Source organism: Betta splendens, chromosome 22 (genome assembly GCF_900634795.4).
Source record: "Betta splendens chromosome 22, fBetSpl5.4, whole genome shotgun sequence".
Taxonomy (NCBI): Eukaryota; Metazoa; Chordata; class Actinopteri; order Anabantiformes; family Osphronemidae; genus Betta; species Betta splendens.
The window spans coordinates 2,433,148-2,445,587 of record NC_040900.2 but is presented as its reverse complement, the minus strand read 5'-3'; the positions used below and the strand labels follow the sequence as shown (position 1 = coordinate 2,445,587).

General features: G+C 53.5%; 1 protein-coding gene across 7 annotated transcripts in view; it reads left to right on the top strand.

Moving 5' to 3' along the window:
• Nucleotides 1-12,440, top strand: part of esrrb (estrogen-related receptor beta) — a 77,765-nt gene that overhangs the window by 4,783 nt on the left and 60,542 nt on the right. For 6 of the 7 annotated variants that reach the window (XM_029137967.3, XM_029137966.3, XM_029137969.3 and 3 more), the window contains exons 3-9: nucleotides 143-204; nucleotides 1,208-1,360; nucleotides 1,591-1,670; nucleotides 1,741-1,805; nucleotides 1,887-1,920; nucleotides 2,002-2,075; nucleotides 5,297-5,388. In XM_029137967.3, the coding sequence (XP_028993800.1) occupies nucleotides 143-204; nucleotides 1,208-1,360; nucleotides 1,591-1,670; nucleotides 1,741-1,805; nucleotides 1,887-1,920; nucleotides 2,002-2,075; nucleotides 5,297-5,388 (560 nt within the window). Of the gene's footprint in view, nucleotides 1-142; nucleotides 205-1,207; nucleotides 1,361-1,590; nucleotides 1,671-1,740; nucleotides 1,806-1,886; nucleotides 1,921-2,001; nucleotides 2,076-5,296; nucleotides 5,389-12,440 lie in introns of those variants that run through there. The other variant, XM_029137970.3, reaches the window with a different exon arrangement.

The following is a 12,440-nucleotide window of genomic DNA, read 5'->3' as shown; positions in this document are numbered from 1 at the left end:
AACGCGCCGTCGTCCTGTGTCGTCTGCATTTATGTGACCTCCGGCTTCAGACTGCGTCATTACTTTTAACATGTGAAACAGTGACTAAATGATTGGCTTCTCAGCTTCTGCCTGCGATGTGACGTCTCCCTTCCTGTTGCAGTGAGACCAGCAGCACGTGCAGCAGCGACCCCGGCCTCTTCACCAACGACGAAGGAAGGCAAGGTAACGTCAGCACAAACGGACGCCAGCGTGTGTTCACTCTGCAGTTCAGCCTCCGTGGCTGCGGCAGCGCTGAGCCTCCAGCACAAAGCGCCGGGCGCCGAGCGCCTCTAATAAGACGTTGTCATGTCGTGTTAATGAGCGCTCAAGCCTTTGCTAATCTCGTTAGCCGCGCTGGGGCCAGGCCCACTCTGATTTAACAGTTGTCACTACACCTTGAGTGTGAGCGGCGTGGTTCCTGCCGCTGCTCCGCTGACTGACAGGCCCGAGACCGCTGGTGCCGTCTAGCTGTCTGGGAGCGCGTTAAAGGGCCAGTTCACCCAAAATGGACCGTCTACAGTCACCGGCGCTAGCAGAGACTCTGCTACGCTAGCACCAAAGGCTCAGTCCTTGAAAAGCCCAGTGTGTGAGATACAGTCTAGACCAAATGCTGTACAGATCTGTCTGTCTGTCTGTCTGTCTGTCTGTCTGTCTGTCTGTCTGTCTGTCTGTCTGTCTGTCTGTCTGTCTGTCTGTCTCTCTGTCTGTCTATCTGTGTGTGTGTGTGTGTGTGTGTGTCTGTCTGTCTGTCTGTCTGTCTGTCTGTCTCTCTGACTTTCTCTCTGTCTCTCTGTCTGTCTGTCTGTCTCTGTCTGTCTGTCTGACTGTCTGTCTGATTCTGTGTCTGATTCTTTGTCTCTCTGACTGTCTCTTTGTCTGCCTGTCTCTCTGCCTGTCTGTCTCTCTGACTGTCTCTGTCTCTCTGACTGTCTCTCTGTCTGTCTGTCTGTCTGTCTGTCTGTCTGATTCTCTGCCTGTCTCTCTGTCTGTCTGTCTCTCTGACTGTCTCTGTCTCTCTGCCTGTCTGTCTCTCTGACTGTCTCTCTGCCTGTCTGTCTCTCTGACTGTCTCTGTCTCTCTGCCTGTCTGTCTCTCTGACTGTCTCTTTGTCTGCCTGTCTCTCTGCCTGTCTGTCTCTCTGACTGTCTCTCTGCCTGTCTGTCTCTCTCTCTCCCTGTGGGCTCAGGTGACGATGAGCAGAGCGACTGGTTCTTCGAGGGGGACTGTGGAGTGGGCCCGGCTGTGGCCAGCCTGCTGCCCAACCAGCTCTCCCTGGAGGACAAGCGCCCGTCCACTACGTTCCTGCTGCCCGCGAGGCCTTCTCAGAGAGGCTCCAGAGGTTCGAGCTGCAACACTAGTCCTAGATATACGTCAGTGTGTGAACAGAGGAAACACGACTCCAGAAGATGCTCTAATTGACACTATACATAAAAGTTGTGTACAGTCAGTGACCTTTAGATGCTCAGTCTTGAACTCCAAAGCGCCCGGAGCGCTTTGTCCCTCTTGTATCTGACAGTAACTGACAGTAAACGAGTCTTCCTCCGTCCAGTCACTGTCCTTTTTGTGCAGGATACCCTTCACGACTCAAACACGTCGCTGGCTCCGCCGCCTGCTGCATCAGGAAGGAGAGGAGGAGGATTCCCAGCAAGGTCAGGGCCGACCAGCCGCCCCCCTTCATACACGGAGCTCTGCATCTGACTGTGTGTTTGTGTTGAACAGGGCACCAGTAAGACGGTGTTTGTAGAGAGGCTCACGCACTTCTCCCAGGATCCGTATCAGAGGGAGTAAGACAGTGTTTGTGCTGCTCAGTCTGTTTCCTTTATCGCTCTGTGTGGTCACATTTAACATTCATCTCTTCTCTGCAGCTTTTGGCTGCCGTCGAAGCGCGACAGGAGCCAGGTACGTGTTTGTTCCATCGCTTCCGCGGGTCGTTCACCCTCCGCTTGTCGAACCTGAACCTTTCTGACCCTGTGCTTCCAGCTGAAGCCTCTGTGTCCCATCGGCGTGGTGTCGGAGAGCTCCCGCCTCAGATGTTCGTCCTCGGTCCGGAACAGGTACGCGGTCCACGCCCGGCAGCTGCTCAGGCCTGAACAGCAGCGCAAACATGTAGTCTGTCGTTATGAAAGCACACGTCGAACACATTTAAAGCAAAGTTGAGTCCACGTCACGGTAATGTACGTCTCGAGCGACGGGAACGCTTGAAGTCAACAGTTTTGAAGGTCAGCGTTGCCACACAGAAAAACGGCGTCACAAAGTTCTAATGCAGATTCAAATCTCCACATTTCTGGGACTGAGCAAAAATATTCCAAATAAAGGTTTATCCTGCAGATGTTTGTCAAAGCGCCGCATGGCTCCCAGTCATGGGCGCCACCGTTGGATGTGGCGAGCCGCCCCTCGGCCTCCACGCGGTGGGACTCCTGGCTGTATTGTTTCCACTCTGCCTATTTATGGTGCATTCTTAATTTGGTTTCACACGCGCCGTCCTCCCTCTCTCTTGGGCCGTTTCACAGAGAGCGCCGGCGCTCCTTGATGAGGGGCAAAAACACGACTGCTATGAAAAGCCCCCGACTTCTTAGGGCTTTCTTTTCTGAACCGGCCCTTTCTTCTCCACCTGAAAGGTTCCTTCAGATTCCAGTTTGAGGCATTGTGAATACTAATTTTTCTCTATTAAAAAGCCCTCATATCCCTGCCATGCTCTCATTTGAATGGCGGACTCAGGGGAGACCTCTTAATTCCTTTATAGTGGGATTCAAGACCCTTCACTTCAAAAAGTATAAATCATACTCCCAAATGAACGAGGGAGAAAGGGGGACTGACGAGAGGGGCTTCTGATGTGTCCCGTTGGACGGCACCAGCCCAGTCTCCTCGCGGAGCTGCTGAGATGCAGCCTCCAGTGAGACGCGGCTCCGTCCTCCGACCCGGCTCCACGCCGGCGTCGGCGCCGTGAGCAGCGGTGCAGATGCTGCTGCTGAGACTCTCCCCTCCGTCCGTCCGTCCGTCCGTCCGTCCTCCTCCTCTCGTGTTTAATTTCTTTGTCAGCTGCCGACTGACTCCCAGCGCTGAGCTCCCGCGCGTCTGACTTTCCTGGGTTTTCACGCACCCTTGGGAGAAAAGTGCTTTTCTCTCCACGGGCTCAGTGTACACATTAATCTCGTACTGCGGCCGGGTTGAAGCGATACCGTATCAATAAAAGCTGTCATCTCCTGTTTGGCGAGCGTTGACGGCAACAATCAGAGCGCTGATGTTAAGTGATGGAGGCTGCGAGCGGCGGCAGCCTGTTTATCCGGGTCTCAGCGAGTGAATAGGCGTGATGCTTGGTGGGATTTGACTGTAATGCCTGGAGCCGCCGGGCGCGTTAGGATGCATAACTGCCTCCCACCTGAGCCAGGCAGCAGCAGCTTTTATCTATTGACTTATTTATTTCTAAATTACACTTGTGCTGTGAGATAAATCATAGTCTCATGCCACTCCCCTCACACTTTTCATTTTAATTGTGAGATCTCGGTGTCAGCAGTTAGTATATTGGTGTGAGTGGCCTATTGATTATTGATTTGGAGCTATTGATTATGTTCCCAGCAGACCTTAATCCTTTCTGATTCATTTGAATACCTCTATTAATCTTGAGATCCTGCTCGCAGGACGCTAGCGCGTACGCTAATGAAAATAGATGGTCGCTTTGTAGCCGCAGCTTCTCACTCTTTTGATTTATGTTTTTTAATTGATATATTTGCTTTTGGATGTGGACGCCAAAATTACAATTGACCCTGTGTCAGTGCTGCTTTAGGTTTCACCCCAAGGGACCGCGCTGCATTTAAGAAGTGGCTCATCCGCGTGGGAGACGTCCTTGTGTCTTTGTGGGAGGATTCAGTCGCAGTCGGCCTTCGTCCTTACACTTGTTTTTCATTGCTCATTGCCTCTAAGTAAATCTTTGTCTTCTCGTCTCGCTTTCAGTTTATTTAGGGACACAACAACGGGCCAACATCTGTCGCGCTGCTAAAACTGATGAAGTAACAGATGTTAAAAACCAACAACGCCGCTGTACATCTTTTATGGCTCCTTTCAGTTTCGCGTGGAGCTGGTTCGAGCCTCTGGGCTCCGCTCGGAGGGGAACGCTGCTGTTTTGCATGGGCTAATGAGCCAGCTGATGTTGTTCTCCTCCGTGATTAGCCGTGTGCTGCGTATCGGCCCCCGCAGCGGGGGAGGGCCCTGCCTCCCCCCAGGCTGCAGGGCCCAGCGTGCCTCGGCAGCGGTGTAATGAGGAACGCGGTGCAGAGATGACCACATGCATCGGGGTATTACTTTTAATACCGCGGGCGTGCCTCGTGAAATAATGCTACGTTTAAACGCCGATCGATTATGGAATTAAAAAGTTAGTTTGCAAAGATTTACTGTGAGGAGTTCAATGCCTGAGCTCTTTATCAGGAGCGCAAATGGCTGGTTATGTGCTGTCCGACAGAGCTGCGATTGAGGGATCGATAGGTGCGTGATTTACTAACTGGAGTACAGGTAATCAATAAGTATAAAAGTAAATGAAATATGCATTACTGGGATTTTATTAGAGAGGGGTAGCAGGCGGAGAATAACGGTCAGGCCATTTATTTTTATATCTATTGATTATACAACATAGAGACTTGCTTCAAAGCGCGGCCCGCGCAGCTCTCAGCGCCCGGCGCCGGCACCGTCGGGTGATGGATGGGCGTCCGGGTCATGGAACACGGTGCCTGTTAAAAGGCTGCGGCGGCGGGGCCTCATTGCACCGCGCGCCTCTCAGAGTTCCAGCTTCATGGAGGGAACGGGAACGAGCCTCCCTCTGCGTGAACCTGTTGTTCTGCGGCGCGTCATAAATTAGGTTTTGTTACAGTCGCGGCTCCTCAGACAGCGACTGCTGTGCAGCATAAACCAGCGTGGGCTCGGTCTGTGGTCGCGTGCCCTCCCTGCATCGCGCCCCCCACCGAGGTGATGGGACGGGCCTTGACCTCATCTTTACATCTCCGGAGTGAGGGCTATTAAACGGGGGGGGGGGGGGTCTTTCCTATTTCAGGGCTCTGACATGTCACATGCGACGAATTGGGCAGCTATAATTTGTTTACGTGAACTCTGCAGTGACTCAGCCACATGCTCCCTGTCTCCTCTCCTCATCAGATATTCTCTGTGTTGCGACCGTGGATTAATTGAGGGAAATAAAGCTGCCGTGGAGGCTCGGCTGCAGGTTTAGACGCGTGAAGCCGCCGTGGACGGACTCTCGCCCTCATGTTCCTCCTCTGTGTGCCTGCAGGCAGACCAGCGTCCCTCCAGGACTGTTTTGCACAGGAGACCTGAGGAGGAGGAGGAAACCTGCAGCGGAGGCCCTGTCCGTCACCACATCAGGTAACGCTGGTTCCGCTGAGGATCCTTCATTCGGCGCCCCATTCGCACATTGATGTGGAGCCGTTGGTCTGTATGAGGATCCCATCCTCCTGCCTGAAATGTCTCAGCTATTAAACGCTTGGCATTTGTTTTGAAATCCGCCCGGACACTTTTCTACACAGTTGTGTAATAAGAATTTCATTTATTGCCCTAGGTCAAAAATCCTGTTTCCTTTTTACTGGTTTAACTGGTTGCACTGGAGGAGTCCCACCTGCAGCAGCGCCGCCTCCATTTGATTTTCTGTATTAGGCATGTTAACACCAGAGGGAAGTGTGCACTTACTTCTGGAAGCTGTGTCACATTTGAAGGTTTCTGTTTAAGGCAGAGGAGAAGTGTGATGTGTGGTTCACACTATTAGAGGTGGCACCAGGCGGCGGCCGCTGTGCGTGCGCTCGGCCCGATGGAGCTGCCTTTTTTCATTAGACTGATGGCTCGGGGCCTCGTGTCTCTGCCGGATTGAAATCTGAATTGGTTTGTCCAGCTTTACTTCTGCTTCCCTGTTCTGCGCCTCACTCCTGCAGCTGCTGTTTGTCATTTAAATAACAAATGCTGGTGCTTCCTTGATTTAGTGCGGGGTGCAGGCCTCTGATGTATATTAATATTGCCGCACAGTGCACTGTACCGGGGTCCATCATTCATTTGGATAAAAGAGGTGGAATTTAAAAACAGCCGATGCTTTACTTGGATACAGATTGCATCCATTTATTGCGCTGACTGATGGAACGGCCGGGGACTCTGTCCTTCACCTCTCCATCGCTGAAGCGCTTCCCATAAAAGTAAAAAAGGATTCACCCCTGGGCCGCACGGACCCTCGTATTCAACGCGAGGACGAGGGGCATCCCTCAGCGCCCGACACTTAACAGATTCACAGTCTGCTGTAGAGGAGGTAAAAAGGGGAGGAGGAGGATTTAAGATACTACACAAGCACGAGCGCTGGGCTTTTCTGACCTGGGAGAAGACGAGCATCCTTGTTATTGGTTGTAATTGCTCAGAGTGGGCGACTGGAAGCAGCTTCTGTGTGTTTTCCTAATTTTTGAGCGCGAGGTTTATCATTCATCCCGTGTCCGATGTCAGTTTCTGCAGCGGCTGTGCTCTGTATAAATCTTTACCTCGGCAGCCGGCTGCACCGCGTGCTCTCCGTAATCACGGCGCCGCCGCCGCCATGAGACGCACACTCGCTCTGACAAGCTTCCCCACTTCCTGTGTGCAGATTTTGGTTGGCTGCCACTCCAACGCCAGCGCGTACAGGAACCAAATCAGATTGGGTGATTTGTGAGCGGGAGCCGCTTACGGCGGACGCCTCGCGGGCGCCGCGGCTCCGCGTGAGTCTCGCTCAGCGAACATGACAGTCTCTGTTGCCCTCGGCCACGGAGAGCGGATCCTCTACGTGTTAGCGTTGATTTGAAACTCTGTAATCAGGAGTGAAAATGGTGTGCGGCTGGAGTCGTCTTCAGGGCTCCGTGTGGAATTACTGCGCTGGAACCCAGCTGCTGCTTTGTCTTCTTCCTTTACCCTTTTAGCACTTCCACAGCAGTGTTGAAGCTGCCTGTGAAAAAAGCTCCCACAACTTATCAGGCCAGGTATCTGTTTGGATTAGACCCCCGCTCCATTCCTCAGCCGCAAATTGACCATTTTCTACATTTCTTACCAGCATCAACCCAGGAATTCAACTCTGTCCAACAAGTCCTTGCTCACGCGAACAATCCTCGCCGGCCCGTTGCTATACGATATAAGAGCCTTATTCTCCAAGCTGATCAGTCGCCAGTTTTATTTAGGTTTGTTTGTATGGATTTGAGCGTCACATGAAAATGAATACGTTTCACACAGTAAGGAAAGATGGATCAGTGTGAAGATCCTGATGGATTATAATAGCTTTGGCTGCTCTCACACACAGACTAATTAATTATTGCAGTTTTACTCCTCCCCTGCTGTAACGTCCTTCATCTATATCTCTACGAAGGAACGATGGTAATAAACCCAAACTTGAACTTATTCACTGCGAGAAGAGTTACGAGTTTGGAGTAAATAGGTGGAATAAGGTGGGAGCGCTTTGATTAACCTCGTCAGACGCCGGGCGTGCCGGTGGAGGCCAGGCCCAGATGGTGGTTCGGGTGGAGGCCTGGGTGGTGGTTCGGGTGGTGGTTCAGGTGGAGGCCCGGGTGGTGGTTCAGGTGGAGGCCCGGGTGGTGGTTCAGGTGGAGGCCCGGATGGTGGTTCAGGTGGAGGCCTGGGTGGTGGTTCAGGTGGAGGCCCAGATGGTGGTTCAGGTGGAGGCCCGGGTGGTGGTTCGGGTGGTGGTTCAGGTGGAGGCCCGGATGGTGGTTCGGGTGGTGGTTCAGGTGGAGGCCCGGATGGTGGTTCAGGTGGAGGCCCAGATGGTGGTTCAGGTGGAGGCCCGGGTGGTGGTTCAGGTGGAGGCCCGGGTGGTGGTTCAGGTGGAGGCCCGGATGGTGGTTCAGGTGGAGGCCTGGGTGGTGGTTCAGGTGGAGGCCCAGATGGTGGTTCAGGTGGAGGCCCGGGTGGTGGTTCGGGTGGTGGTTCAGGTGGAGGCCCGGATGGTGGTTCGGGTGGTGGTTCAGGTGGAGGCCCGGATGGTGGTTCAGGTGGAGGCCCAGATGGTGGTTCAGGTGGAGGCCCGGGTGGTGGTTCGGGTGGTTCAGGTGGAGGCCCGGGTGGTGGTTCAGGTGGAGGCCCGGATGGTGGTTCAGGTGGTGGTTCAGGTGGAGGCCCGGGTGGTGGTTCAGGTGGAGGCCCAGATGGTGGTTCAGGTGGAGGCCCGGGTGGTGGTTCGGGTGGTGGTTCAGGTGGAGGCCCAGATGGTGGTTCAGGTGGAGGCCCGGGTGGTGGTTCAGGTGGAGGCCCAGATGGTGGTTCAGGTGGAGGCCCGGGTGGTGGTTCAGGTGGAGGCCCGGGTGGTGGTTCAGGTGGAGGCCCGGATGGTGGTTCAGGTGGAGGCCTGGGTGGTGGTTCAGGTGGAGGCCCAGATGGTGGTTCAGGTGGAGGCCCGGGTGGTGGTTCGGGTGGTGGTTCAGGTGGAGGCCCGGATGGTGGTTCGGGTGGTGGTTCAGGTGGAGGCCCGGATGGTGGTTCAGGTGGAGGCCCAGATGGTGGTTCAGGTGGAGGCCCGGGTGGTGGTTCGGGTGGTTCAGGTGGAGGCCCGGGTGGTGGTTCAGGTGGAGGCCCGGATGGTGGTTCAGGTGGTGGTTCAGGTGGAGGCCCGGGTGGTGGTTCAGGTGGAGGCCCAGATGGTGGTTCAGGTGGAGGCCCGGGTGGTGGTTCGGGTGGTGGTTCAGGTGGAGGCCCAGATGGTGGTTCAGGTGGAGGCCCGGGTGGTGGTTCAGGTGGAGGCCCAGATGGTGGTTCAGGTGGAGGCCCGGGTGGTGGTTCGGGTGGTGGTTCAGGTGGAGGCCCGGGTGGTGGTTCAGGTGGAGGCCCGGGTGGTGGTTCAGGTGGAGGCCCAGATGGTGGTTCAGGTGGAGGCCCGGGTGGTGGTTCGGGTGGTGGTTCAGGTGGAGGCCCAGATGGTGGTTCAGGTGGAGGCCCGGGTGGTGGTTCGGGTGGTGGTTCGGGTTGTTGTTCAGGTGGAGGCCCGGGTGGAGGCCAGGCCCCGCTCGGACCCACTGGGCCCCCCACCCGTCCCTCCCTCCGCCTCCAGACGGCCGCGTGACGGATCGCCTGCGTCTCCGGCCCGCCGTGTTCCTGCCCGGCGGTCCGGCCCCCTCTCATTAATGCCCAGGCTGGCGCGAGGGCCGAGTGGCAGCACAAGACAAATAACGGTACCACTCAGCCATCACTTCTGCTGACAGAAATGCAGCCCACCGCACTATTTCGCCCGCTCCGGCGCCACTGCCCGCGTCCTTCACAAGCCCCTCTCTGCTGCCTCTCCACCTGCACCTGCCTTTGCTGCTTCACCAAACTTTGATGGTGGCGGGGCTTTTTTTCTGGTGCAGTTGCTGGAGGCTGAGTTTAACACTGAAATCCACACAAGTTGTCCCGCAATCATGAACCTGCCGACTTTGTAACCACTCAAATCCTTCTGTGCGGCGACAGATTTGTTTTTGGCAGCTCAGCGAGTCAGGTGCTTCTTGACTCACTTGTGTGCAAATCTCTCACTGGGAGGTCTGATTTGAATGTCCTGTTTTTTCAAGTGAAAAAACAGCCAGTGTGTGTGTGTGTGTGTGTGTGTGTGTGTGTGTGTGTGTGTGTGTGTGTGTGTGTGTGTGTGTGTGTGTGTGTGTGTGTGTGTGTGTGTGCGTCGGCGGGCGAGCGAGAGACGAAGCGAGCAGGAAAGAGAGAAACACAAAGGCTAATCATTAAAGAGCTATTCAGCCCTGTTCATTTAAGTGTTGGAATCAGCAGGCCCATTACTGTCAATGTGTAATTAGCTGATTAATAAACAGGGGGAAGGGGAGTGCTCCAAGAAGGCCTGTAATGATTGTTTTTAGAGAGCATCACATGAGAGCTTATTAAGATGGTTCCATTCAATCTCCCATTATCGCCCACAATAAACGCTGCCACCGACAGAAAAGCTTTGCGTTCTAATGTCTGGAGTGACCTTGATGTAAAACCAGTTGAGAACAGGCCAAAGATTCATGCAGCTGACCACTGCGTATGCTTTACAATGCAGGAATATGTCATTGGATGAGTTGTGTGTAAATTACCTTATCTGAAACAAATTGGATTTATACAGAAAAATGAGAGTATCCTGCAAAACTTCATTCATTTCATCAATGCAGCTTAAAGGTGAAACTAATATGAGAGACTAATTACATGCAAAGCGAGATAGTTCAAGTTGTGATTTGACATAAATGAGATTATTGTGGTTTACAGCTAATGAAAACCCCAAATCCACAATCTCAGAAAACTTGAATATTGTGAAAAGGTTTATTATTTTAGGCTCAATTATGTTAAATCACGGCTTGAACTTGATGTAATGTAACTGTCTCATATTAGTTTCACCTTTCACCTATTTCACCTGAAATAAATGGCGTTTTGCACAAACCGTTCCAGTATCACCTGTGAAACCAGTACTAGTTGGGGTGCAACGTTTTCTTCTTCAGGGCAAAGTTAAGAAAATCAATTTGTGTGGGTAGTTTTCCTTTGGTCATGGCCTATTAGTCCTCCATGACCCCTCAGGTCTGTGACTGTGACCCTGTGGAAGTAAACTACCCGACCTTTAATGAAGGCGCAGCAGATGGTTCCACCTCAACCAGCTTCGCTCCACTTTTCCTTTGTTGCTGCCAACTGTGGGAAGCTGAACGCCGATCCCGGCCTTTGACTGCGTTTAACCTGCGTGTTGGAGTTGAACTCGGCGGTGGTTAGTCATCGTTCCCTCAAGAAATATTAATCAATTATCTTGGCCGCCGGATCAGTTTGGGGAAGAAGTCATCTGGAAAGAGGCACAAGCAGATATAATGGGAATGAGCAAAAGCACATGCCAGTGAATGCTGTAATGCCTAATCCTTTGAGACAGCCCAGAGCCACAATGTCACTTCTACTTCCCTCGTCCTCTGCTCCGGGGCCGCGCGGCAAACGTCTTGTGTGACCGCCACTAACTTTTTTTTTTGGAGGGGGGGCATCAGGAAAGGTTTATTCATCAACGCGAAGCAGCAGGAGCAGGAAAGCATGTTAGGGAGCGCAATTGTTTTAGACTTCCTCTCTCTTGTGTGAAAATTGGCCCTGGTTCTCTTTCAGATATTTCCCTTCACTCGCAGAGACGGAACGCTTTAAAGGCGGCCGAGATCAAGAGGGAGGAGGGCGGCGGGGACGGGCGGCGGCCAGCGAGACGTGAGCGCGCGATGAATGGCTTTGAGAACATACAGCGACTTACGCAGCATAACTGGAGGGGGGAGTTAAGCCACAGCGCAGATTGGCCTTTTAATAACCATGTCCACATGTCATATGGGGCCAAATTGGATTTGGCTCACTTGACCAAAACCTCATTAATATTTAACCTATTAGAAGAGGATCGCTTCAAACTCAGGGAGGATCCGCGAGTCGTGGAATAGTTGAAATGTTTATTTTAACAGGGAAGAAAGCAGCGATTGATGCCGGCGTCTTTACTGTCTCTTCTTTTTGTTGTGTTACACGTTGAGAATATAATATAAGCCTCTCTCTCTCTCGCTCGCTCGCTCCCTTCCGCAGATTGCAGCCCGTTTCAGAAGGAGGACCAGCGGGAGGAGGAGCAGGACGCCCCGGCGGCGCCGGAGGCCGCGGGGGCTCCGGCGCCGCTCGCTTCCCGGGCGTTTTCATGTGGGCAGCTCCGACGCTTGTCTTCCCACCGTGACGACCACGAGGACACCTGAATGAGGCTGGACAGACACACCTTAGCCTGGAAGCAGGTGAAAGGATAAGAACTGTGGAAAAAAATAAAACCTTTATCAACAGGGGAAAAAAAAAATCAAAGCACATCATAACTCCTCAAATCAGCATGTTACTGCGACATCCAGTCTTTCCAGGTAGTATATTAAGCATGACAAATGTTAATGCAATCAAGCCTTGTTAAGTACTCCACCATCTCCTCAAGGAAGAAGGCAGCTTCAAGAGGCTCCTCGTTCGACCTCAGACCCGGCGGCTCCTCCTGTTTCCACAGGCGGCTGCAGGCCACCTGCCACCATACAATTCAACAATTATGCCCACTCTAGTAGCGGCGCGTTTGTCAGCAGGAACAGTGGGAGGATGGTCAGGTGAGGCTGGGGGGGTGGGGGGGTGCACGTCGGGCGCTCGGAGCGAGGCGAGCGTCAGAATGTTTAGCTGCCACATGCTGCTAGCGGCTTCAGAGAGACGACCACCGGTAGCGAGCCGCACAAAGTACAGGCGTCCTATTAGCATGGGTTTGAAAAGCTACAGTTTGTACAAAGGCGCTCATTAGCACAACACAGAGGGAGCGCGTCGCGGGCCTCGAGGGCCGCCTCTCCTCCCTCCCTCGCTCCCTCCATATTCAAATTTCCCTCAGACGTGTTTCAGTTCAAGGCCGGCTGCGGCTCCGTTTGAACGGCCCGTTTTGCAGCCGC